The following is a 23714-nucleotide window of genomic DNA, read 5'->3' on the forward strand; positions in this document are numbered from 1 at the left end:
TCCTTGGTAATTAACAAGATATGGAAGCCCATCTACTCTAGTTGAGCTATTTTTTACGAGTGTGCTTTATAAAGGAGAAAAATGAGAAATAAAAGGTTCAGAATATCAAAAAATAGAATAAGAATTATCAGGGAAAAAGTAATAGGAAACTAATGAATTTTGGAAAGAAATGAAAAAAAAAATCAGTCAATAAATAAAAACCAAGGACCAATTTTTCAGCAATATGCTTGTTAAAAGAATTTATTTATAAATATATTTTTAATAAAATAAATATATCAAAAATAATAGGGACTTTAAAAACGAAAAGAAAAGAAAAGGACCTATCTAGAATTAATTTTAATTCATGGACAATAACGAGCTCTTATGAATAGGACAAGAAAAAGGAGAAGGCAGGGAAAGAGAACTGATGGAAGAAGATGCACTGCCATTACCAATTTAAATGCACAACAGAATCACCTCATTACATGATAAATTTCCCTCATGGTCTTCATGACATATCATCCCTAATACTGGCTATAAACAGTCTAAGCGCTCTTGCCTTCATTGCATGTTCAGGTGACAATTCATTCTCTGATTCACTCAAATCTATCACCTCACTATGTTGATCATTCACTCGTTGACATCTTGAAACAGTACGAGTTCGGGCTACGGGAGAGGGGCTACAGAGATCAATGACCTCATACTGACTGGTATCAGTAAACAAAGCAGCTCTACAACCAGCACTACGTGGATCTAGTTTTGTATGACTAGCCGCAGTTGAAGTAGTCCTATCTTCTGAAATTGCTGCTTTTGATGACAAGGAGGTGCTACAGGCAGTATTGCTTCCTGATTCAATGTCAAGCAACAAAGTTTGGAGTTTTAAATCAATTTCGGCCATAGCAAGCCTGTTTCCTGATTTCTTTGATCCAGGTTTGCGTTGATTTTGTTTCTTTCCCAAAGCTGTTTTCTCCTCAAACTCTGCAATCTTTTCCGGACAAGCACTTGAGATAAAGAAAGAAGAAAAATTAATCTTCATAACATAATAGAAAAAAAAAATAAAGATGAAAGACTACTACCAAAGAAAAAAAAAGATAACCATGAAATGTAATGCATCAAGCAGGTCAGACTAAAGACTGAAAATCCATTTTATAGGTTTTCGAGTTGGTTTTTAAAACATTTTCTATCAATTGCAAAAGGCCAACAATCCCATTCCACTCAACACGAACATGCAGCCAAAAATTCTACCAAAATAAAATTTATATAAAGGTGCTAATGAGAAAATGACAACAATAATAGATACCTCTCTACGAGATCTGCTGGAACTATGGAGGTTTTAAGTCCATCAAACCCTTCCCACAACACCTCAAAGCATTCTGTTCCCTGAACCTTTCTCTGTTTAACAACTCCAGATACAGGGCACTTAACTGGTATCTGCCATTGAGAAGGTTTAGCTAGTTGTGTACAAGATAACTGATGGTAAATGAAGACTCAAATTAGCATACCAACATCATAGCACACAACCTCATGATAAAACAAATTGTGAGAATAATGTATTAACATATTTCCAGCAATCATGTTTTGACAATAAAATTAGGGTAAATGAAGGGACTACATTATGCATGACGTTTAAGAAATAAAATAAACTTCTTTCTATATTATTTAGACAGATGTACTTGATCTTTGGTATTTTCATCACTACCTTTTGAAGAGGAAGATTAACTCCTAACTCTGATGAAGTTGATCGCAGATTGGCAAATCTCCGCAAGTCTCTTTCAGCAATTTTTGGAAGGGTGTACTCATCTAAGCCAAGAAAAGACAATAGCATTAACAAATGAGAAGGGCAAAGGAGGAGCAGCAGAATGCTAACAAATGAATGAATAAATGACATCAGCTACACATACATCACTACATTATCAGAGGGACAGCATATAAGTCAAGAGAACATTGTGTGTGATGCTCCCAAATCCATATATCCATCTTTCCTCTTCCCCACCAAGTTTAGAGTTAGGACTTTTAAATTAAAATTTAAAAGACTTTTCAAGAATACATGTTTAACTACTTTTCAAGAATCTGTATCAATTTGAACAAATGCTGCAATCAATGAACTTGCTTCCATGAAACAAAATCAGCGACAATTTGATTTGTTGTCAAGACAATAAGCCACCACTTGTACACCATAAAGCCACAGGGGACACATTTTTAAATAAGAAGACTTGTTAAATTTTGCTGCTGTGCCACTATGTTTCATGAGACTTGACCCAGACATCCAAATGATGCTCGCGTCAGAATCTTGCTTCTACATGCAACTGGGTAGTAAGGCAGCTAATGCATAGATACACATGGGAGTGAGTGACTGTGCCAATCAACTGAGAGAAGAACCTGTTTTCTCTGGAGGCCACCCAAAGAACTGAGCACATATCCCTTGAAGTTTGAGACGTTGAAATGGATGCTGAGAAAGAACCCTGCACAAGATAAAGTAATTCATAAGCAAGCTTGCAACAATAGGGGACTGATTGAGAAGCCCAATTACTTGGCCACGGGGTTAATTTACAAGTTTTTATATACTGCTTTTTGAAGGCTCAAGTTTCTCCAAGAAGACAACTGAAGGCACCTTGGGAGCAACAGGAGGCTCATGCAATAACTTGCATGAGTACCAAAAACAACTGAATTATGCCAACAACTTACCTACAGACTGCATCAGAATCTGCTGGGTGGCACTTGGGCTTCAGATATGCATCAATCACTTGCAAGCACTCATTCTTCCTTTCTGAATTGTTATCGCTTCCTGCCGCAAGCATTAAAGTGTTTTACAACAAAGTAAGCTGCAACATTCCATCTGATAAAATCAAACTATTTTGACATCATAATTTCCATGGAAAAACTAGTCATTTGATTTTGGATGCCAAGATAAAAATATGTTCATGTCACCAACCTAGGTAATCTTAAATAACTAATGCAATACAAACTTAAAACTGAAATTATGAAAAGCAGCCATAAAAAAAATCCACCAGATCAGTATGGAAGCACTAACATTAAGCATGTTACTTTATCAATAATTTTGGATTCTCAAACTATATCTTAATTCTAGAGACTATTCCTGACTACTTATCTAGATCTAGATTTGAGTTATTGCATTTACTTCAAGCATGAATTTTTTAAAGTACACTTGCAGATCGTGGTAGCAAAATGTAACTAAAGGAAGGTTCTACTATTTACCATTAAAATGGATTTCAGAATCCAGAGAGTTTGTTTTTTTACTGCGCATCTGCTTCTTTGAATTTTTTATCTTCTTTGCAAAGGGCAGTCCCTCTGATGCAATTTTTTGAAGGACATTGCTATCTCCAATTGACTTGACAATCTGGCATGCTGACTCCTGGAAGGGGGGAAATAGCAGAAGCATTTGATTACCTATTTGCTAGATAATTGATAGGAATTTGGGAAAAGGACATAGGAGTTATTAAAAAACATGAAAATAAAAAACAAAACGAAACAGAACAACCAAACATACTGGACCTAGGCCATGCACTCCTGGAGAGTAATCACTTCCAAGTATAAGGGCTAGCGTGATCTGGAAAAAAGATAAATAAGTTAAGAAACTCTAGAATTGAGGCTTGCAGGTAAGACATGCAGAAGACAGACAAAGCAATATAGCTCCTAAATCATATGCTTTTTATATGTTCAACTTAGCTCAAAAACAAATCAAATAAACTTTCAATGAGGCACAACATATCATTGCCAAGGAACTGGGTCAGGACAACCAAAAAGAGACTATAAATGGCACTCTTTCTCTGTCAGTCTCTTTCACACACACATGGCATCAAACATGTTGAACTGAGGAATAATAAATCCAAGAAATTAACTTGAGGCCATGGTAATACTATTTTCATCAGAGTCCACTGCCTATTAATGAAGTTGAAATCTTTAATTTAAAAGAGCCACGAACCACCTCTGTAAATGCACTCATTTGATAAGGATGCATGTTATAAGGAATACACTCAATGCAACAGTAACAAGGTCTACTGTTAGAAATCAACATGCTTCATCTGTTATTGAAAGAAAACACAAACTTGGAAATTACCAACGAGTTCCTCCCAAACCCAAGTTTTCTTTCTACTTCTTCCATTTCATAACAAACAACATGTCCTTCTCCTAATTCAACATAAAATGGTTAGCAGTGTTAATACTCAATTGAAAGCCAATATTTAAACAGTTCAAGAGTGAAACTGTGAACGAATCCCTATCCACCCACCAAGGCACATGTCTCTGTACACGGTTCTTGCACCAAAAAGGAAGACATCTGAATCTGAGCTGAAACAACCATCCTGATAATCATTATCATAATGATGAGAAAATTGGCAAGTATTTCCTAATCCAAACAGAACTCAAGAGTATAAAATTCCTACTTACACACAATGATTCTGAGTTTAACAATGCACACTGTGCTTCAGCTTCCTCAATGCTGCATTTGGAAAGAGAGAAGATAAAAAAAGTATATATATTACTGTTCAGACCTCTAATATTACTTTCAGCAGAGTAGAGGCAAAAAAGAAAAAGAACCAACCAAATTCTGCTAAAATTACCTATCTAAGCAAGGGATCCCAAGTGCTAATCCAATATCTTTTGCTTCTTTGATCATGCATGAGAACTCTGATCCCATGTTTCTCCGAAGTGAGCATGCTTTTTGTGAATTTGTTTCATCTTGGGTAACCTACAGCATAGAGAAACCCTTTTCAATTCAAGAACCAGGAGAAACTTAGAAAAGAAAAAAACATAAAAATCATCCAACTGCGTACACATGAATAAAAGAAATTGAACATGGCACGGTGACAGTTGCCTACCTCAAGTCCTAAATTCAAGCGCCGACGGTAAGTGGCTAATTTGATAGCAGGGATTGATCCATCTACCAGACAACAATACAACAAAGCTAGCACAGTTCAAAATTCTTAAAACAAGTAAAACACATACTCCCTAAATTCACAAACAGTCAACAGCAAATGAGATACTAAAGATTCATAGGTGATTCAATAGCTTCTTTAATCATAATAAAAATATCACCAATACTATTATCCATCAAAATTAAATGTCAATTCCCACTATGCAACAAAATCACACCTATAGACTAAAACTTAACACCCCATTTTATTTCACAAAAATTAAAAACCCTATTTTTAATATTGACGGGAAAAATTCAAAGAAAATAAAACAACCCACTTAAACAAAGAAAACAAAAATAAATACCAGCAACAAAAATAAGGCTGCAATTCAAAGCAATGAGAGCTCGTAGGCGATGAAACAGATTCCTAATATAAGACTTGTCTTTAACCAATCCGCAGTGTGTTTTGTTTACATTTTGGAGTTGAACCATCCAACAAGACAGATCTATACAAACCCTTTTGTTCCTAAAACACAACAAAAACAAGAAATTCAAAAAAGAAACATAAAGTTGTGGTCTTTTTGGATGCCAGGAAAAATAAAAGAACAGAAAGATGAAAACTTCACTGGAGATGGTGAAGCGGCAGGGTCTTCTTGCATGATTCTAAGATGTCCCATAAGTTCTTCACTCCCATGTATGTTAGAAGCTGACCAGAGAGATCCGTTAAAGAGGGAAAATGGGGTGTTCGGGGTTTTATTTCAAAAAACACTAACTTTACTTTCTATCTACCTCTAGTCACTACTGACTTCTATCTGTAGTTCTGTACAACTTGAGATAACAGTTAACCACCCAAATATTGACTGGTGAGTCGACCCATTGACCTACTAACTCGGAACTTGGACAGTTTCTTTCAAAACTAGGTACGTAGTTAACTTATAACAACATCATTTATGCTATATAAATACGTTTGGGAACGTCACGTTCTTAAAAAAAACTTAATTTTTTATTTTATTAAAATTTAATATGTTTTTGTATATTTTAGATTGTTTTAATGTATTAATATTAAAAATAATTTTTTTAAAAATAAAAATATTATTAATATATAGTTTAATATAAAAAATTATTTAAAAAACAACAATAACTATATTATCAAATACTGAAATTATCTTTATAAAAAAGTTGGACAGAGATTTCTGGTAAAAATATTTGCCCCACTCACAATGAGAATATTTCATTCCTCAACTCATGATCCAAACAAAACTTAGATGAAACAGGATTTTTTTTTTCCTCAAAATGATGAAACTTCCTCTCTTTTTTTAATTGTCCAAACCATTGCCATTTTAAGAAAAAAAAATAAAAAATAAAATAAAATAAAAATCATGGGTTGCGCACTCCATCTATAACATTATTTTTACATTGTGTTTCTAATAATTATTTTTTAAAATATTTTTTATTTAAAAATATATTAAAATAATATTTTTTATTTTTTAAAATTTATTTTTATATCAGTATATTAAAATAATTTAAAAATATAATAAATAATTTAAAATAAAAAAAAACAGATGATTGCAAAAGTAAACAAGTTATTTGACCAAATATCATGTTTTTTGGGCTGGGAATAAAGATTTGGTCTTTTGACCTTGGACATTGAAAAAATACATCAACATTCACTTGATGTACTTAAAAATAAAAATAAAATTTCCAAATTATTAATTTTTGCAATGGTCTTGACAATTAATTGAACAAAAATGTAGTAGAAAATGTTGAAGTGGGCAAATAATTATTGAGTTTATATCATTAATCCAGCTCTCAGAATTATATGCCATAAGCTTCTGTGATCTGTGTTCCATACATGTTAGCCATCTCTTTTCCATATGTTGTCCCAAGCTGGGATGATGATGAAGCAGCCTTGAGTGCAACTGAACCACATATGTGATTGACTGCTTTGTATATAATAATAACCTATTTATCACACTTTATTAAAGTTGCTATGAAAAATAAAAAATAAAAAAAATCAGAAGAAAAAAATAGAAAATGTTGCCTCTTTACCAAAGTTGATATGGAAAGAAGATAAACAAATAAACTAGCTGTTAATGTACATGAAGGTTTCACAGGGCTAGCTGCCTAGCTCTCACCTTGCAAGACCATCAAGAGAGACAGAATTTTGAAATACTGAGATTGTATCGTTAATCTTCTCTCAAAACCATGGCCAAAAGCTTCACTGTAAGGTGTTTCGAGATCGTGAATACACCAAAAATTGGTTCTTACCGCAGTCTAAAGTGTACATATATGATGAAACGAAGCATACATCAAATGTCAATACATGAAGCTTTTTCCATCCATGTGTTGTGGTGATCACTCTAATCTTTTGCTGGCAGGGGAAGTTCGGATATTTAGAGATCAACCATTTCAGCCATAAACATCCTTTGAGGTTCCGAAGAGACTTCAGTTTCATCCGTGATGCATGCTCCGGAGTTTGGGATCATAATCTTATGTATGACAAGTACGAGTGTGATTACAAGTCATGCGGCTTCAAGCTGCGTCTATTTTGTGCAGAGTTGCTATGAACGTTTCAAAATCCCTACCATCCACACCCTGTCATCTTAAGAGTAAGTCCTAGTAGCGAAGACGAACACTTTGTTAGCGTTTCCTGTGGTTTAGAGCTTGGATAGGAGTTTCGCTACCACTGTGATCAATGCAATCTAAACTTTGAATATCTGATGTGCTGTTCTGAAGGCCAGAGCAGAAGAAGGTTATGACTTGCTTCACCATTTTATCCACTTGCATCCATTGGTACCTTTGAAGAAGCTTCCTGGTAAGAGGGACCGTTTAATTATGTCTTATAATTAAGACTATGTGAGATGCCATGCTCTTCTTCTTGTCATTCATTTCGCATGGGTACAAGGCTTACAAGTTTTGATTCTCTTAGACGATAAGGAATTCTAACAAGTTCATACTTTCCCCTCTTCTGATCATACCATACAAGTTTGTCATCAGAGAGCAAGTCCAAGAGATCCTTGTCATGATCATCTTTATCCTTTGTGAACACGTTGCTAAAGGCATCGGATTTGTATTTATGTAGCCTTCTCAAGAAAAATACCACATGAGTGAAAACATTTTGACCCATGAATCCTCCATTCCATATGTCAAAGTTACTTTGACGAGAAGAAGCTAAGCAAAGGCATTGTCTCGAGACACCTACTCTCCAATAGGAATGACCAGGATCCCCTAAGTTCGGCAATGGCGTTGTGCAAAACTCTTCCCTTTGAATATCAAATGCTACCGTTTTTTATTCATGCTTCATGATGAACAACCAAGGAAAAGCTTCATAAACAGCACATATCTTCGGGGATTCTGGATAGGTGGAACAATTGCTCTCCATGAATTAGTCTTCAAGCTATAAACTACTTCAATGGTATAACCATGAAACATTTTAGGCAACCGTACAATTCTCAAAACCTTGTAGTCATCGTTGATTGAATCATGTCCAAATGCATGTTCACTTCAAGGATGTCATTGGATTCCCTGCAACCTTAATAGGCGCAACCCTTAGGTTTTTTTTTCTCCATTTGTTGACGAGTTCCTCACGGTGAAGTACCTGCCTCTGCTGCGGCCGTCAGATTTTAGAATGCAAATCAAGCCATTGCAAGAGCACAAGATTGCGGTGCTGCGACCAGCTTCAAACGGGCCGGCATCAAATTCTTTGGTTTGCCACTGGGAATAAGCAAAGGTACTGTTTGGAAGGACTTCCATTCCATTATGAAGAATGTGACTGCCTTTGGTATTCTTTTCATCTCTATGAAGAACAAATGGAGGAACAGAAAATGAAGGATTCGATGTTCTCTCAATTTGACGAGAGTTGATAATGGAAACCTAATGAAAGGTCCTTTCAATCCTTCATTTGTAATTTTCAATCCATCTAATTTGAATAGAAAACTCTTATCATATCCCTCCTTCGTAATTTTTCGTTACTCTCAAATTTGAATGAATTAACTGTCATCCTTCTCTCTTCTTTGTTAGCCATTACTTAACCCCATCCATCCTTCTCCCTATTCATCCCTCTTAGCAAACACTACTTGAGAGTTAAAGCTAGTGTATTAACCAAAACCTCTGTGGTTTTCAAAAATATGAGATGGACAAGACGTAGGCGATATGACCATTGTGGTTACACTTTCAATTTTCGTTAAAAAAACGTAGACTATCAAAATATACAAAATTCCTTTTACACAACGCAAGAAATTCACAGTTTCAACTCTGCAGCCATCACTACATAATTGCTGCATCACATACTGTACATGCTATCTGGCTCTCAGAATCTACCATTTATCAAGAAAACCACAAGCCAACGCTGATTGCAGCATCACGTGTAAACGCATTATCTGGTTACCAATGCAACTGCACTTAACCAAAGTGAAAATTCCAAGAACAATGCTATTGCCAGGAACAGGGTACAAGGAGGAGTCCCGAAATCTGGTACAAACTGGCAAATGAGGTTGTGTTCTCAAGAATGGAGAAAGGTAGAGAAAAAAAAACTGAGGTTAGCTAATTCCATCTTTACTTCGCTAAGAATTCCTTTGCGATGCTCCTTGCTTTCTCCAAAAACTGGGAGCTTCTTGCAACATCATCATCAAACATTGCAGACTTTAAGTTTGAAAAGAATTCCCTGTAAGCAACAGTTGAGTCTTCAGACTTCTCGATTCTGACACCAGATCTCAACATATTCTCCTGTGCTTCTTGTTGCTGAACTGGCAGAGTTTCCAGCAACTGTTCATTTCCCAATCTGCTGCTTAACACGGCTTCCAGCCTTGCAGCCATGATAGTGGCCCTTCTGATACATGATGGAGGTAGCTGCATTGGAAAGAAGAGTACCCAAGTCACATTAACATCAGAATCATAAACAGTGACTAGCTGAAAAAACCAAAATCTCAAATTTCAAAGAAACTACCCTTTTTTCATCATAGAACTTGCAGTTTATAAGTTCAACTAGAACTACCAAGAAATTTTCCCTTTCAGTTTACACCAGATTCCATGTGTGCGCGGGCATGAGTTAGAGAGAGAGAATACCTCAGCAAGTTGAGCAACCTTAAATCCAAAACTCTTCTCCGAAACACCAGGCGCCAGCTTATAAAGGTAAGTGACATCTTCAGTATCACATGTTGACTCAATGGCACCCTCGCTTTTTTCTGAGGTCAAATATGAAACATGGTATGCCCCCACAGAGCCTGGAAATTCAGTTTTAATCTCAACAATTTTAGGGTAGTGGGTTACAAATAAGACCATGCATCTTTTCTGATCCAGTAGATGGTATAATGTAGCATAAGCAATAGCTTCACCATCATATGTGCTTGTGCCTCTACCAAGCTCATCAATGATTACCAGTGACTGCGCTGTGCATTTGTGGAGTATATGAGAAGCCTCACTCAGCTCTTCTAGAAAGGTACTTCTCCCTTGTTGAATACTGTCAGAAGCCCCCATTCGGGTGTAGATGCCATCTAACACATGCAGTTTTGCTGACAATGCTGGTACAAAGGAACCAACCTAGGGGGATCAGAGGGCACCTTTGAATGAATGGTCATGCGAATTTCATTTTGTCCAACAAAAGCAAGAAAGAGGAAAAGGTGGCTTCAACAATTTAACAATCAGAAACTTCAGGGTTTCATGAAAGATAAAGCTAGGAGACAAGGATGCATATTAATTAATTATGAATTTCTAAAATGATAAGAGTTAACTGAGGTATCCCGAAAATACAAATGAAAGTACTAGCAAGAGTTCAGCAAAGAATACAACTGAATGTGCATACTGCATAGCAATCAGGAAGCATCCAGTCACCCTAACACCTTACAGATAAGAAAAGAATGTAAGAGAGTGCAATTCTACCTGAGCCATCAAGGCAATAAGAGCAACTTGGCGAATGTAGCAACTTTTTCCTCCCATATTGGGTCCAGTAACAATCTGGCAATACTCTTTATCTGCACACAAGTTAGTGTCATTCGGGACAAAATTGTCTTGTAAAATTGTCTCCAAGACCTGGTTAAGATAGGTAAATAATCAGCAAGTAGCTCCCAATAACTTTAAAGCTATCATATAATACACACAACAGATTAAGTTCAACAAGCAAAATATTGGGCCTCATAAATTCAAGACATAGAATATTAAATAGATTTTGCATGAAAATACATACAGGATGGCGACCAGAGCAAATGTTTATCTGAAGAGGTTCACTGTCATCCACAAACATGGGCCGGACATAATTCTGCAAAAAAAAAAAAAAAATCACACAACTTCAAACTAATCAGAAATTGAAGCAATCTCTTTGATTCTTCAAGGATGTACCTTATTTTTCAAAAGAGTAGCAAACGAGAACAAACAATCCAAAGTGGCAAGAGCTTGAACAGCACCTCGGAACTCAGCATAATATACACCAAAACCCCTTAGAAAGCTATCCCAGGCAGCTCGGGAGACAATCATGAGCTCCTCGTTAGCGAGTAATAGCTGGTCTAAGGCAGTCAAAACTTCAGGCGGGTGATACCGAATCATTTTCTTGGTACTGTTTACCTTGACCCAATTTAATGGAACTTTGAAATCCAAGGGCAACTGCAGTTAAAACTAGATCAACTTAGCCAGCTAACAAAAAATATTGTAGATAAGATAACATAAGCAGTCAAGTTGTTGACTTCTAAAAAATACATGCTGCAACTGGAAAAAGGGCCAGGCGTGCATGCCAAACATACAGCCCAAAACAATTATGCTCGATTTTACATAATAAGAGGTCAATTTAAGAACAAGAAGTTACTGCCAATAAAATCCAAGAGCTCCATACTAATAGAAATCTAATTTGGCGTACATAAATGTAAATATTGCATTTCTTTAACAAAATAAAATACATTTCTTTATTCCCAGAATATATTGACTGGGCTACCTCTATCAGATGTGTGGTTCCAGACACACTCATGAATTCCAAGTTGCGCATCTGAAGTTGCTTGCGATACAAACCAATTAAAGAATCCAATTTCTCCTTTGCAAATTGAACAGCTTCCCGAGCTCTTGCTACCTGTGGATGAAGAGTCGGATTCAGAAAGAATTTTAAATTTTATATCAGCCTAAATAAATCCCAATAATGATGAAATTCAGAAGGTGAAGAACTTCAGAAAAAAGTACAAACCTCTGGAAATTGGTCATCAGAAATAATGATCAAGTTTGTCAGGTCACCTTGTTCAGCTGCTTCTTTGTTTAGAGTAGACAATAGTTTTGCAGCATTACCAACTACACTTGAGGAAGAAGCAGCCAAAATCAATCTTTTCAAAAGAACTGACTTCACAGTCTTTGATCCCACTCCGTCATAATTATGCTCCTCTTGAATGCAAAGTCGCTTAAGTCGTTTTCCAGCAGCTAATATAGCTTGAAAAACTGCAATAAACTGCCATTCAGTCATTTAAATCTGTTAGCAGCAAAGCAGTAAGCATGAAAAATTGGTACAAACAATTGCTAGATCAAAAACTACACTCGCATGAATATCTGAGATGCAGCTAGTGCTACTCAGTCACCCATAGCCACACAAGCACAGCAATGGGAGATGAGAATGAAGAAAGATAAGTAAGGTACATAATTAAGAACATAAGCAGAAACTAGTCACAAATTATTGTATAAATAAGAGCATATGTGACAAGAGATGTGTCAATAGTTACTTCAGATGCAGTTGCAGTCCGATGGAAAATTCTTGTTATTCCACGTTCAATATCAGGTGATCTTCCCAAAGCAGTCAAAACAGCAGAAAGCAGATAATACAAGTCAGGTTGTACAATTGCTACTTCAGAATCATCCTCATCAAGTTCGCTTACACGCTGAGAATCTTTATATGATCCCATGCATTCTGCAATCTCAGAAACAGCATCAAGACGAGCGGATATCATGTTTCTATCACATAAAGGGTGAGTCACCTGCATCATGAATCAAACTCAAAAATTGCATAGTGGCTATAACCATAGTTGAAATTATATATCAAGTTAAAAAGAGCCCATACCCAATGTCTGAGTAGCCTTGAACCATATATTGTAAGAGTATGATTCATGATATGCAGCAAGGAACCAGACTCAGACCCATCTGAGTTATTTCTCAAAACCTGAACATGGTGATACCTCCATCTTTTTAGCACAAACAAAGTCTAAACAGAGAATAAGAAAGACTTGAATGAGCAAAATATGAACTTAAAAAATGATCTAGGTTCCATTTATTATGATAGATTGTTTGTGTTAGTTTTACAAAAAACTGCAAACTGAATTTACAAGAATGTAGTCAAGTTCCTAAAAACTATAAGGAAGTTCCACAAATTCTTCAATTAGTTATGACTAGTCAAAAATCATTTCTCTCTGTTTTCCACAACATTGTCCTTTTCAGACACTAAAAAGGATGGAATCGTGGAAGAAAATCACATGATAAAAATTGATCCCCAATACACTCTTTTTCAGAATCTTGATCGTGTTTCAACCTTAAGAGAACAATAGATAAAATTATTCGAAGGAGGGAGCAAGTTTATTTCACAAACCCTCCCCGCCATATGCCATGAGTTGATAACAAAATCCTGGAAGGAGGGTTACTAGTAAGAGTGGGCCATGGACCTTCATTGACAACCACTTGTAGTTAAGCAAACAAATACTTTCATAGTTTCTCAGCATATCAATTACCTCTAATTGCTGGAGTGTATTGGCTGAAAGATTCATCTCCATGTTGCTTGAGAAGGGCCGAAAAGATGCTCCAAGGCATAACATTCTATCAAATCCAAATTGTTTCAGGTGGCGAACAGTTAAGGCCAACGCTTCCACAGTCAAATCAGGCATTTTTATTACTCCCTTCATGACCCAAAAAAGAAGTTCAAGAAGATAACATTGGCTAAGTGTAGACAAATATACTCTTACTCCGCATTTAAAAAATTAAGAAATATCAAACCTCAATTGCTAGGTGACAAGACCCCTGTTTTTTGGCCTCTGTCATTTGCTTTTCATTGTCTCCTAGATTATCTTCAATCATATTCTCATATAAAGACATCACATCAGCAAGTGCACCACCATCACTGAAACAATCTCGCGAGACACGCTCCACACGAACATTTGAGGAAGGTCCAGAATATGCCAGTAGCAACTGATAATAAACAGGCTCATGCTATCAGACTGCTTTATTTTTATTGCAATTGCTTTATGAAATTTTGATATATGGCAAAAATCTTTTCCATGTTCAGTTTTAACAAACAGTTGGCCTGAGTCCTCATTATATGCAGCTAAAGCAACAGACCATGCATCACATTTAACAGCAAATTCAAGAATTGCATAATCATCTCACATTACGAAATTGAAAGAAAACATCTTTTCTTATACTTTTCTCCAGTTGTTGCATACAACACATTTAATTCTAACACAACTAAAAACTACCTTCTCTGTTTGTTTCGAAAGTGGATCACCAAGAAGCAATTCAGCAGGAGCAAGGCTCAAAACAAAAGCTTCCAGCCCACTCCTCATAAACCCATCATTAAACTCTCCATAAACAACATCCCCTGTGGAAATCTCAACCGCAACAACACCAACTCTCACATCAAAAACCCCACCCGCAACCCCACAGTCCAAACCCTTCTCCACTACACAACACAAATAATTACTCTCACCACCACACTCCTCCTCTCCCCCTCCCACATTCTCCGCAGCCTCCAAGGTAGCTTTCGTATACAATGCCGATAAGCCTCTACAAAATGGCCCACTTTTATTCTCTCCATGTGCCTTAATAGCCGCAGTCTCAGTCTGTTTAACAACCCCAACTTTATAACCTTCACTGACTAACCTTCTCACATGGACATTTAATCGGAAAGTTGGAACACTAGCGGTCATAAAGTTATGATCTTTATGTGCATAAATACCTAAAACTCTAGCAGCAATCTCGGCGTCTTCACCGAAAAATCGAAACTTGTAACCAACTTCAATCATTAAAAGAACATCGGGGTAGCTTCGTTTCAAGTCAACTACTTGTTGTTCTAGAGGAGTGAACTTTTGAGTGTTTTGAGGTTGTGGGGTTTGAGGGGTTTGAGGTTCTAAGAGTTTGTCGACGAATTTTTTGTGTAAAGAGGGAAGCGGGTTTTGTGTGTGAGGTGAAAGTTTAGGTCTTTTTGGTCTGGAAGTTATGCGAGTAGAAAGAAGATTGCGTTTTGATGGAGAGAAGGCGACTGTTGTTGTGATTTTTGGAGAGGAGGAAGATGAAGGGGCTGTTTGTGGTGGTGATGGAGGTGGACTAGAGGTGGTGGGTTTCGATTTGGGAGCGAAAAAACGGGAAATTATTTGTTGTTTTTGTTTGCCCATGGTGGTGGAGGTTGTGGAGGAGGAGGAGATGAAGGGGTTTTTTCGTTGAATTGGCGCGCTTTTTGTTGTGTCTTTTCCGAGATAATGGACGGCTAGAAACAATGAAGTTTCTCTTTATGTTTCAGACATTCTGATCTGATGGCAAAACGAAAACAGAGTTTCTCTTTGTATTGAAATTGGGCCTGCTGAGGATCACAACTTAGGGAAATTATATGAGCGTTGGGTAAGAACCGGAAAACAGTTGCTTTCAGGAGAACTGGCCTTAATTTTCTATTTTATGACTAGATGTTGAAAAATCCGATCCAATTTTCCATTTTCCGACCACTGTTACACATAACAGTTCACGGAACAGAAAAAGGCTGGACTGACCATTACTGAATCCAGTTGGATACAATGTCAAACATACATGCTCATGATTAAACTACAAATCAAGATATTCCAAGTCTCCCTTTTACCCAAATCACTGTATTCATTAAAAAAAAAAATCTTGTAATTTACTCTTAGATATGAACCTTGAATATGAGGTTGCATAAAAATAAATTTTCCAAGAATGGTACAAAATATAATATATAATTTTCTGAAAAAATAGTTTTGAAAATCTTTCATTCATATTTTTTTTGGAATTATAATAGCAATAACAGTTAAAAATATTTTTCGTTTAAAAATACATTAAAATAAAATTATTTTATTTTTTAAAAATTATTTTTTACATCAAAATAATATAAAAATATAAAATAAAATTTTATTTTAAACCATAAAAAAGAAATTCAAAATTTAAGGGAACAACACACCCTTCATGTTATACAAAATTTACAGTTGTGGTTTAATCTGCACAATCTTGCTTTCTTACTTAAAGCTGTGATTGCCACCTCTAGCAAACTTGAGCTGCAAAAAGGCATGGAAACTTTGGAAGAGTAATGCACCCAACGCGGATATCAAGCAGCCAGCAAAACGTTCAGTTTTGTTTACGCTTTCAGTATAGAGAGCATTCCATCTTCCAAGTTAATAATGATGGACTTCAGCTTTATAAGATCATGCACTTGTCATTGCAGTTGCATGCTATGGTGTCGCTGCCGCAACTCTGCAACTTAAGCAATCAGAAGCATAGACCTCACCTCGACCTTGAGTAATTAATCATGGACATAATCGTATGCTGAGAACCCACTGTACAGTAGAGAGCCATTCTCAGAGTGGTGAAGAAGGTAATAGCAATCATTGCAGAAATAGCAGGGGTTATCTGGGGCCCACTTGTCATCCACAGTCACCTTTACAGCTCTATACACCTTGCATACCATGCATTTCTGGGTACGAAATTTTATTTGAAAACTGACTATAGGATACGCTGCGCGATTTTGTAAATCATCAGGATGAATCAACCTCATGTCTCTGAATATAATTGTATGCTTACAATCCCCCTGTCCAAGACAGACAAGAAGTTGAATATCATGATGATGTCTGCATGAAACTCTTAACATATACATGCAGTACCACCCATCAGCTCAAGCAAAATATGTAATGGAAATCACACAACCCCTAATGGAACTTGAGAATTTTAGCAAAGAGAATGATAGGTGCAAATGTGAGAATACAAAGGTCAATATACGGCATAAAAAGATAAAACTTGCATGTTCATGATCCCAGCAGAGCAACATATGCAGAAAAAAATCTACCTGGTGACAGTAAAGATATCCTGCACCAAGACGAAATCTCAAGTCACAAAACCGTGTGTTCTGCATGTTGCGACGTCTAAATTGAGGCAAACAAGGAGTGGTTGATTCGCCTAAAACTGCTTTCTGCTTTTGTTGCAAGTCACCACTTATGATACACTCCCACTTTCTAAAAGCATCAGCTTTTTTGTTTCTAAGCCAATCAATTATAGGTTCACTATAATCTATAGCAGATGTATCTCTCAAATCATTGCAAAATACATCCTACATAAATGCAGTGTATCATTAGATATAGTGAAAAACTTTCTTTGTAATAAAATCAAACTAGAATGTGTAGAGGTTCATACTTCTACAAGAAAATATCCTGAAGGATCATGCTGCCCTGCCTTCTGCATCATCTGGTCTGTCAAGCAATAAATCTTGTCCCTCATTTCAGTCAAGGTTTGTCCTCCTAGAACCAAGAACTCTTGAGTCTGCAACAAAACATGACATCAATGAAGGAAATGGAAAAGGGAAGAATAAAGGCCTAGCAGAACATGAATTACGAGAATAAAAGAAGTTGTAGCGAAACCAAATAAATCTAACAAAACCAGTTCACCATGCACAACAAGAAATACATAAATAAAAATGTTAAAAGCAAATATCAACTATGTTAGAATTTGAGGGAAAAACAAGTACCAAAGTTATACCTTAAACCATTTACGAATGCAGTGGTAAATCTCAACGCAAATAACAACCTCTGGAAGCATCACAGCTATGTGTTCTTGAAGGTCTGAGGACTTCGGCTGTTGTGTAATTGAACGAAGTCAACTTTACCATATTGTACAATATTAAATCAAGCAGAATAGTGGCATGCACTATGAGCAGTGCATATTTAGAGAGGAAATGAAATAAAAATCAAATTAGGCGCTTCTAAAGAGAACCTTTTTTCCAAAATTTGTAGACCTGAGAGATTGCATTGTGTTGGTTCTATTTAAAGAAGTAATGCCACTGTAATTCATCTTGCAACTACAGGAGACAAAAATAAAGGTAATAATAAGTGCAAGTTAAGAAAAGCATGGTAATAATTGCAAAATAAGAAAAGCATCAATTGTTGCGGAAAGCAAAAATATATCCAAAAACATACTTGAAGGAATGCAGACGAGTCATTGCTTTGTCTTGATCCTGTTTTTGTTTTATTTTTACCAGATCATCCACCTTCATCAGGTAACTCTCCTGGCCATGAAGAAAAATAAAATAAAATAATAGAATAAGAATGCATGACTAGTTCATTAATCTAACTAAATTTAAAAAATATTAAACCAAAAATTAATCTTTGTTCATACAGTTACCGAGTAAATAATTGTGTGCTTCTTTCATTAATCTAACTAAATTCACCTAATTAATTCCAAACAAGAGTGCATGTGAAAATTACTAGCATATTTTTAACATGTTTCTTTCAATCTTATGTGTGATTTTACTAAGAAAGTGCAATCTCAAAGCAACTAACAAGTATTAGAGAGACAAGATTATATATTTTTAGTAGCAGACAAAAGCATTAATAAGAACAAGTATTTAAGACGAGGAAAAGCAAAAGATCTGATTGTCAGGGCCTGATTTTAATTTTTTTCAAATTTCAAGGTGATATTGTGCACCAACCTAGGTATTGTCTAAACAGAGAAAAAACACATTAGCTGCAAGCGGGGATGTAAAACATAGATACAATAGAACAGGAGAGTGTGACATACATTAACATCATGCTTATTGGACTTTCTTCTCTTTCCATTCTTTGAATTGTTGCTATTAATAGTAGCTATATTACAACTGGTGCTAGAATGAGATCCATTTGACAATTCCAGAGGAGCTGAAGTGTCCCTTCTTCTTCTAGAGCTTTGTGAGCATGAATCTTTATTGCTGCACATTCTAAGGTCGTCTTCTCTTCTGAAAACAAAAACTCAACTGATTTAATAATAAAGAAAAAAAAATCAAAGATGTTTGCTTAACAAATGGCAGGTCAATATTTCCTAACATTCCTATGATTCATACATGGAGAAGAGGAAAACAGAAGGATGCAGACAAAGAAGTTGATTAAACTCGATCAATCTGAACCCAATCCCAAACTAGAAGAGGTTGGCCATTGACAACAACCATGTTCCAACATTGCCCTAATGCAACTATTTTTGTTTGCAGCAGTGTGACTTGTCTATCATGACTTGTCTATCACCAATAAGCACAGCAGCAATTCATCAAATACAAAGATAACATACCATGATGTTGTGACAATAGCAACTTTTCTAACATTCATCCAAGGTAAAACATGAAATATAACCAATTGCTTTTGATAGACATGTTCTTGTAAATGGACAGCGCGATTTTTTTAGCCTGGTCACACTAAATGAAAGATCACTTTTACCTTGAGAGTCCCAATTCCATATATTTTCATGAGAAGTAACTCCCCATTAGCACATGGGAAAAAAACACAGCCAACCCAGATTTTTCATCCATTTCCTGTTTCCTCCCTCTCTCTTTGAGAGATGCGTGAAAGCAAGTACTAATTTAAGCAGTAAATGAATATAGATACATGCATGCATAACGCGCGACTTAAGGGTATTTGATCTCAACAGTACCATAATAAACCTGAAAGGACATAAATATGGATAATAGGAACCTAAAGCAATGAAATTTTTATATTGCACACATGTGAAAAAGGGATGTTTGATTAAGAAAACAAGAAGGAGAAGAACAAATGCCTACACTAACCTTGCATTTGAGTGTTCTACAAAGGGCTCTGGGGAACTTCCAGTATTCTCACCATCCTGTTGCAGTGCTCATTTTCAAATTATCAAACCAAATTAGTAGTAAATATAAGTTTGATTTTCTCATAAATTAATAGATTGATATTAGAAGGGGGGAGAAAGAGATAAAAAGCAGCATACCTTAAAAGCTTCTTTCAAGGCCATATCTACCAACTCTTCCTCACTAAAAATTTTAAGCTCATCAACCCTGCATATACCAATTCAATTTGTGCAATCAAAGTTTAGTGAAGAAAAGCCAACAAAACATTAAGAAAATAGAACATCATCAAGTTTTAATCAATAAAGTAGATGATAGAGGACAACATACGAAAGATCAATGTCATCGCGGAGTTCTGAAGAATCCAAAGACAGTTCAGACTGCAAATTCTGCAATAATTGGATGTTACAAATAACTTATATAATTAAACAGGGAGTTGTCAATGATCCATAATGGTGCATAAAAGGAAGTGTGACAAAATAAATAATATAAACCTGAAGCTCACTGAGAAGAGCAGCTTGGAAGTCAGGAACTGTAGTGAGAGGACCCACCAAATTGGGAACGTATATGGGTCCACCATGAGCAATTGATTCATTCTCCCCTTCGCTTGACTCTTTCATCTACTGCTTTTTTGCTCTTCGTTTTTGGTTCTTGAGTCCTAAATCAATAGGGGGGTTTTTCTCACAATTGGAAACTAGGATTTGTAATAATTTAAGTAGGATAGAGAGAAATTATGACAATTTCTTATTCAAGCTGGATAATTCATAAATCTAATGTGCCATGAACAAAGCATGGCATGCCACAATCAAGGCATACTGGCCTTTTTCGCCTGAGATTGTTGGTTGACCATCTCCTGCAAGTTGGGATTTAACAAGGCTGAATAAGTTGGGCATAAAATGGAAGAAAAGGAATCTAAGTTAGTCCAGGCAAGAGAAAATCACTGCCTCCACAGAAATCCAACTCACCATCCCATTACTCAAACCACAACTTAATATAGGCAAAAATTAAATAAAAGTAAACCCAACAGATTCAAACAAGTAGGAGACTTGATTAAGCTGCTGAATTTCTGTATTTTGTGTGAACCTACTTACACAATATCTATCATGTCATTGCAACACCTCAGAGAATTTGTATCAGATTAAAACAGAATTGTTTAATAAAGAAACAAAGCCAAACCGCCACCTTTTGTCCTTATGAACCCTCTCTAGTCGCTCGCCCACAATCCCATCTCTGTACAAACTCAACAATCAACAAACATATCACCAAAGAACTCATGAGTTTGCCACACTGTTCAAGTCTGCATTATTCATGCTCCAAACCCAATTTACATCTCCTGATTCCAGAAGTCAATTTTGATGAGATGTCAAACAAATAGCTCAAATGAGAGTTAACTACAGCCTGGGACTGCCCATGCCCTTGCAAGAAAATTCTGGAACTGAAGGATGATTAAGCTTAAACCTCCAGCCACCCATATTGAGCACCCAACCTTGGTGGCCACAATCTAAGTAGCTCTCTAGGGCCAGGCCTAACCAAATTTTTCAATACTAAATGTTCTCAACCTCCACAGTAATAATAATAATTAAAAAAAAAAAAAGGGATTACACAATATAATAAAAAATTCACACTTCACCAACCAGATTTGAGTGCAATGTTTTTGTGATCTGTTGGGCATCCAAAACAAAGAACATGACTCTATATAAGCAATAGCAAAAGAACACACACTAACAACAACAACAAAAATAAAAACTTTCAGTTAACACGAATCAAAAAACATAGTCATCTCTCAAAAAACAAAACCCTAATTTTCAGCCAATTTTAGTTGGAATCAAAATACTAACTAAGACACAAAAAAACACCCCAAACTTAATTAAATTCCCTTTAATTTCAATTAAAAATAATCTAATTTCCTAATTTTCCAAAAAAAAAAGCTAGCTTTAGCTACAACAGCAATACCAACTGACTAAAAACCAAAAGACCTAAAGTTTATCAACATGAAAACCCCTAACATCACTAATTATATATTATTAACAACCAATTACGCTTAAACACAGCTTAATTACTCAAATTCAAAATCAAGAACTTACCAACTGGAACCACCTACAGCTTCTAATCACTAAAGATCAATCGTCAAAACACATGGAATACCAACAGTTTATTTTTTAGTTTCTAGCAGCCTAGTAAACAGATCAAAGGAAACCTTTTAGTAACCTTTTACTAAAATCGCACTTTAGTAACCTTAGTAACCTTTTACTAATTAAAGAAAGGAAACACACCAATAAAAGTCGTAAGGAAAAACAGGGTGCTTTGCCTACATTCCCAAACACCGAAGCACTTTCGTGCATTGAAAGATAGTCGAGTCTCCCACTCGACTCCATTTTTTCGTCCATTTCTCCTCCAATTACAGCAGCCAGTTTAGGCCAAGTTTACAAAGCTCACCTTACGCATTCCGGGCAGATTGTTGATGCCGAGGTTCAACGCCTTGGTACCAAAGAAGCTATTGGACTTGACTTTTACCCGCTTTTTCATCAACAAGCATGTCGACTTTATTGCCAGTAATGTTGTTGCTCTTATTGACGAATTTTCACGCAGAGTTTTCAAGAGCTCAACTATGTGCAGGTTGTTTCTTTCATCATTCGTGCTATTAGTATAATTGCCTTGCATCACCACTTCAGGAATTAATGCATGCATCTACAAATTATAATCTTGAATGGACTTTACTTGATGTTATTGTGACAGATTCAAGCGTGCATAAACAAACAAATCAAGACAGTTCAAGGCAAGGAAAACAAGATCAATAAAGTGCAAAGCAACAAAAAACAAAAACAAGAGCCATGGCCATGAATAACTTGCCTGTAATTGAGTGTAGTCTAAGCTTGGATTGAATGTCAGTACTCTTCTGCGCGTGGATTAGGAAGAAGAAGCTTGAATTGAAGGGAGGAGGGGAAGCCGGGAATAGGAGATTTCTTTTGTCCTCTCCGTGTGGCTGCTGTTTTGTAAAATAAGGGATTTTTATCCCTCATTCAAAACGGCAACGGTTTTTTAATTTTTTTTAAAAAAAATCAGGGCTTACCCAGGTTTCGTTGGTTATTCAGGTCCGGTTTGACCCTTCATGTTGCACAGGTTTTCCAAGGTAAATTTATGTGCGGGGTGTTATGGAGAATGAATGGGAACTCGTAATTAATTTTAAAAGTGATTTTTATTTAAAAATATATTAAAATAATATATTTTTTTATTTTTAAAAAATTATTTATGATATTAACATATTAAAATAATTTAAAAATATTAAAGAAAATATTTTTTAAAAAATATTTTTTTAAAATACAAAAACAGGTAATATATTTTCATAACCAAAAGACAATGAGATTTCTACGTTTCGATTGTCTCTATTTTTATTTTCCGAACAAATAACTATAAGATATCTCGATTTGCGTAACAAAAGGACGATTGGAACATCGTTTTAAATGATGTGTTTTTAAATTTTAAGAAAAATATAAAATTAATGTTTTTATATTTTTATATTATTTTATTTATTAATGTTAAAAATATTTTTTAAAAATAAAAAATATATAATATTTTAATATATTTTTAAATAAAAAATACTTTAAAAATAATTATTATTATTCTACTCTCAAAATATATATGAGAGTGCGGGGTAGGGTAAAAATTAGATTGCAAGGGCATGCACGCCCAGCTTCCAAGGACTTCCACTGTCAAAAGGTTGAAAAAAATTAGTAATAAACATCTTGTTTTTGTATTTTAAAAAAATTTAAATTTTTTTAATATTTTTAAATTATTTTAATGCACTAATATTAAAAATAATTTTTAAAAAATAAAAAAATATTATTTTAATCTATTTATAAATAAAAAATATTTTAAAAAACAGTCTCCCGATTATGCTTTTGAAACCAAGTTTTAAATAACAAAAGTCTTCCAAAAGAGAAAAAGGCAGCCCATGTTTTTTTTTCACCGGACATAATAATTCCTTTCCAGCAAACAGATTCTTTATATGATTTTTTTTTCCTTCGCATGCTCAAAGCGTGTGTTTTGTATTTTAATAGTTTTTACAATTACAATATAAAAAAATAT

At 35.4% G+C, this 23714-nt stretch overlaps 3 protein-coding genes across 7 annotated transcripts; all 3 read right to left on the minus strand.

The window, feature by feature from the left end:
- Window positions 1–407: 407 nt before the first annotated feature.
- LOC133676165 (single-strand DNA endonuclease 1) lies at window positions 408–5739 on the minus strand. Of its 2 annotated transcripts, XM_062097771.1 has the most exons (14): window positions 5479–5739; window positions 5218–5378; window positions 4818–4879; window positions 4560–4687; window positions 4387–4438; window positions 4229–4301; window positions 4058–4128; window positions 3488–3547; window positions 3196–3352; window positions 2665–2764; window positions 2359–2441; window positions 1679–1779; window positions 1280–1410; window positions 408–980 (listed from the first exon to the last, which is right to left on the minus strand). In XM_062097771.1, the coding sequence occupies exons 1-14, from the start codon at window positions 5544–5546 to the stop codon at window positions 488–490; spliced, it is 1740 nt and encodes a 579-aa protein (XP_061953755.1). In that variant the 5' UTR covers window positions 5547–5739; the 3' UTR covers window positions 408–487. The 2 variants fall into 2 exon arrangements, with proteins under 2 accessions (XP_061953755.1, XP_061953756.1); XM_062097772.1 differs by lacking the exon at window positions 5218–5378 and having other exon boundaries at window positions 5479–5736.
- A 3272-nt stretch (window positions 5740–9011) lies between these two features.
- Window positions 9012–15578, minus strand: LOC133675639 (DNA mismatch repair protein MSH3). The gene is made up of 12 exons (XM_062097069.1): window positions 14275–15578; window positions 13796–13987; window positions 13534–13698; window positions 12873–12971; window positions 12538–12789; window positions 12015–12269; window positions 11772–11903; window positions 11186–11446; window positions 11034–11105; window positions 10730–10879; window positions 9917–10390; window positions 9012–9700 (listed from the first exon to the last, which is right to left on the minus strand). The coding sequence occupies exons 1-12, from the start codon at window positions 15187–15189 to the stop codon at window positions 9407–9409; spliced, it is 3261 nt and encodes a 1086-aa protein (XP_061953053.1). The 5' UTR covers window positions 15190–15578; the 3' UTR covers window positions 9012–9406.
- Window positions 15579–15906: 328 nt separating this feature from the next.
- LOC133675640 (snRNA-activating protein complex subunit) lies at window positions 15907–22639 on the minus strand. Of its 4 annotated transcripts, XM_062097073.1 has the most exons (13): window positions 22479–22639; window positions 20449–20481; window positions 20123–20286; window positions 19959–20017; window positions 19772–19838; window positions 19596–19651; window positions 18584–18776; window positions 17983–18071; window positions 17780–17864; window positions 17546–17641; window positions 17204–17329; window positions 16860–17120; window positions 15907–16604 (listed from the first exon to the last, which is right to left on the minus strand). In XM_062097073.1, exons 3-13 carry the CDS (start codon window positions 20246–20248, stop codon window positions 16320–16322), a joined length of 1443 nt encoding a protein of 480 aa, XP_061953057.1. In that variant the 5' UTR covers window positions 20249–20286; window positions 20449–20481; window positions 22479–22639; the 3' UTR covers window positions 15907–16319. The 4 variants fall into 4 exon arrangements, with proteins under 4 accessions (XP_061953057.1, XP_061953056.1, XP_061953058.1 ...); XM_062097072.1 differs by lacking the exon at window positions 20449–20481; XM_062097074.1 differs by lacking the exons at window positions 20449–20481; window positions 22479–22639 and adding an exon at window positions 22065–22448.
- Window positions 22640–23714: the final 1075 nt, after the last annotated feature.

This window comes from Populus nigra, chromosome 16 (assembly GCF_951802175.1).
Source record: "Populus nigra chromosome 16, ddPopNigr1.1, whole genome shotgun sequence".
Lineage (NCBI taxonomy): Eukaryota > Viridiplantae > Streptophyta > Magnoliopsida > Malpighiales > Salicaceae > Populus > Populus nigra.

Coding starts and splice junctions, on each gene's coding strand:
- LOC133676165 (XM_062097771.1), bottom strand. CDS start 5,546: ATGGGAGTGAAGAACTTATGGGACATCTTAGAATCATGCAAGAAGACC. Junction 5,379..5,478: donor CTGCCGCTTCACCATCTCCA/GTGAAGTTTTCA, acceptor GTTGTGTTTTAG/GAACAAAAGGGTTTGTATAG. Junction 4,880..5,217: donor CAGCCTTATTTTTGTTGCTG/GTATTTATTTTT, acceptor GTTGTCTGGTAG/ATGGATCAATCCCTGCTATC.
- LOC133675639 (XM_062097069.1), bottom strand. CDS start 15,189: ATGGGCAAACAAAAACAACAAATAATTTCCCGTTTTTTCGCTCCCAAA. Junction 13,988..14,274: donor TTTCGAAACAAACAGAGAAG/GTAGTTTTTAGT, acceptor GTTTATTATCAG/TTGCTACTGGCATATTCTGG. Junction 12,790..12,872: donor CAAGGCTACTCAGACATTGG/GTATGGGCTCTT, acceptor TTCATGATGCAG/GTGACTCACCCTTTATGTGA.
- LOC133675640 (XM_062097072.1), bottom strand. CDS start 20,248: ATGAAAGAGTCAAGCGAAGGGGAGAATGAATCAATTGCTCATGGTGGA. Junction 17,330..17,545: donor GCATTCGTAAATGGTTTAAG/GTATAACTTTGG, acceptor GTTTTGTTGCAG/ACTCAAGAGTTCTTGGTTCT. Junction 17,121..17,203: donor CAGGATATTTTCTTGTAGAA/GTATGAACCTCT, acceptor GCATTTATGTAG/GATGTATTTTGCAATGATTT.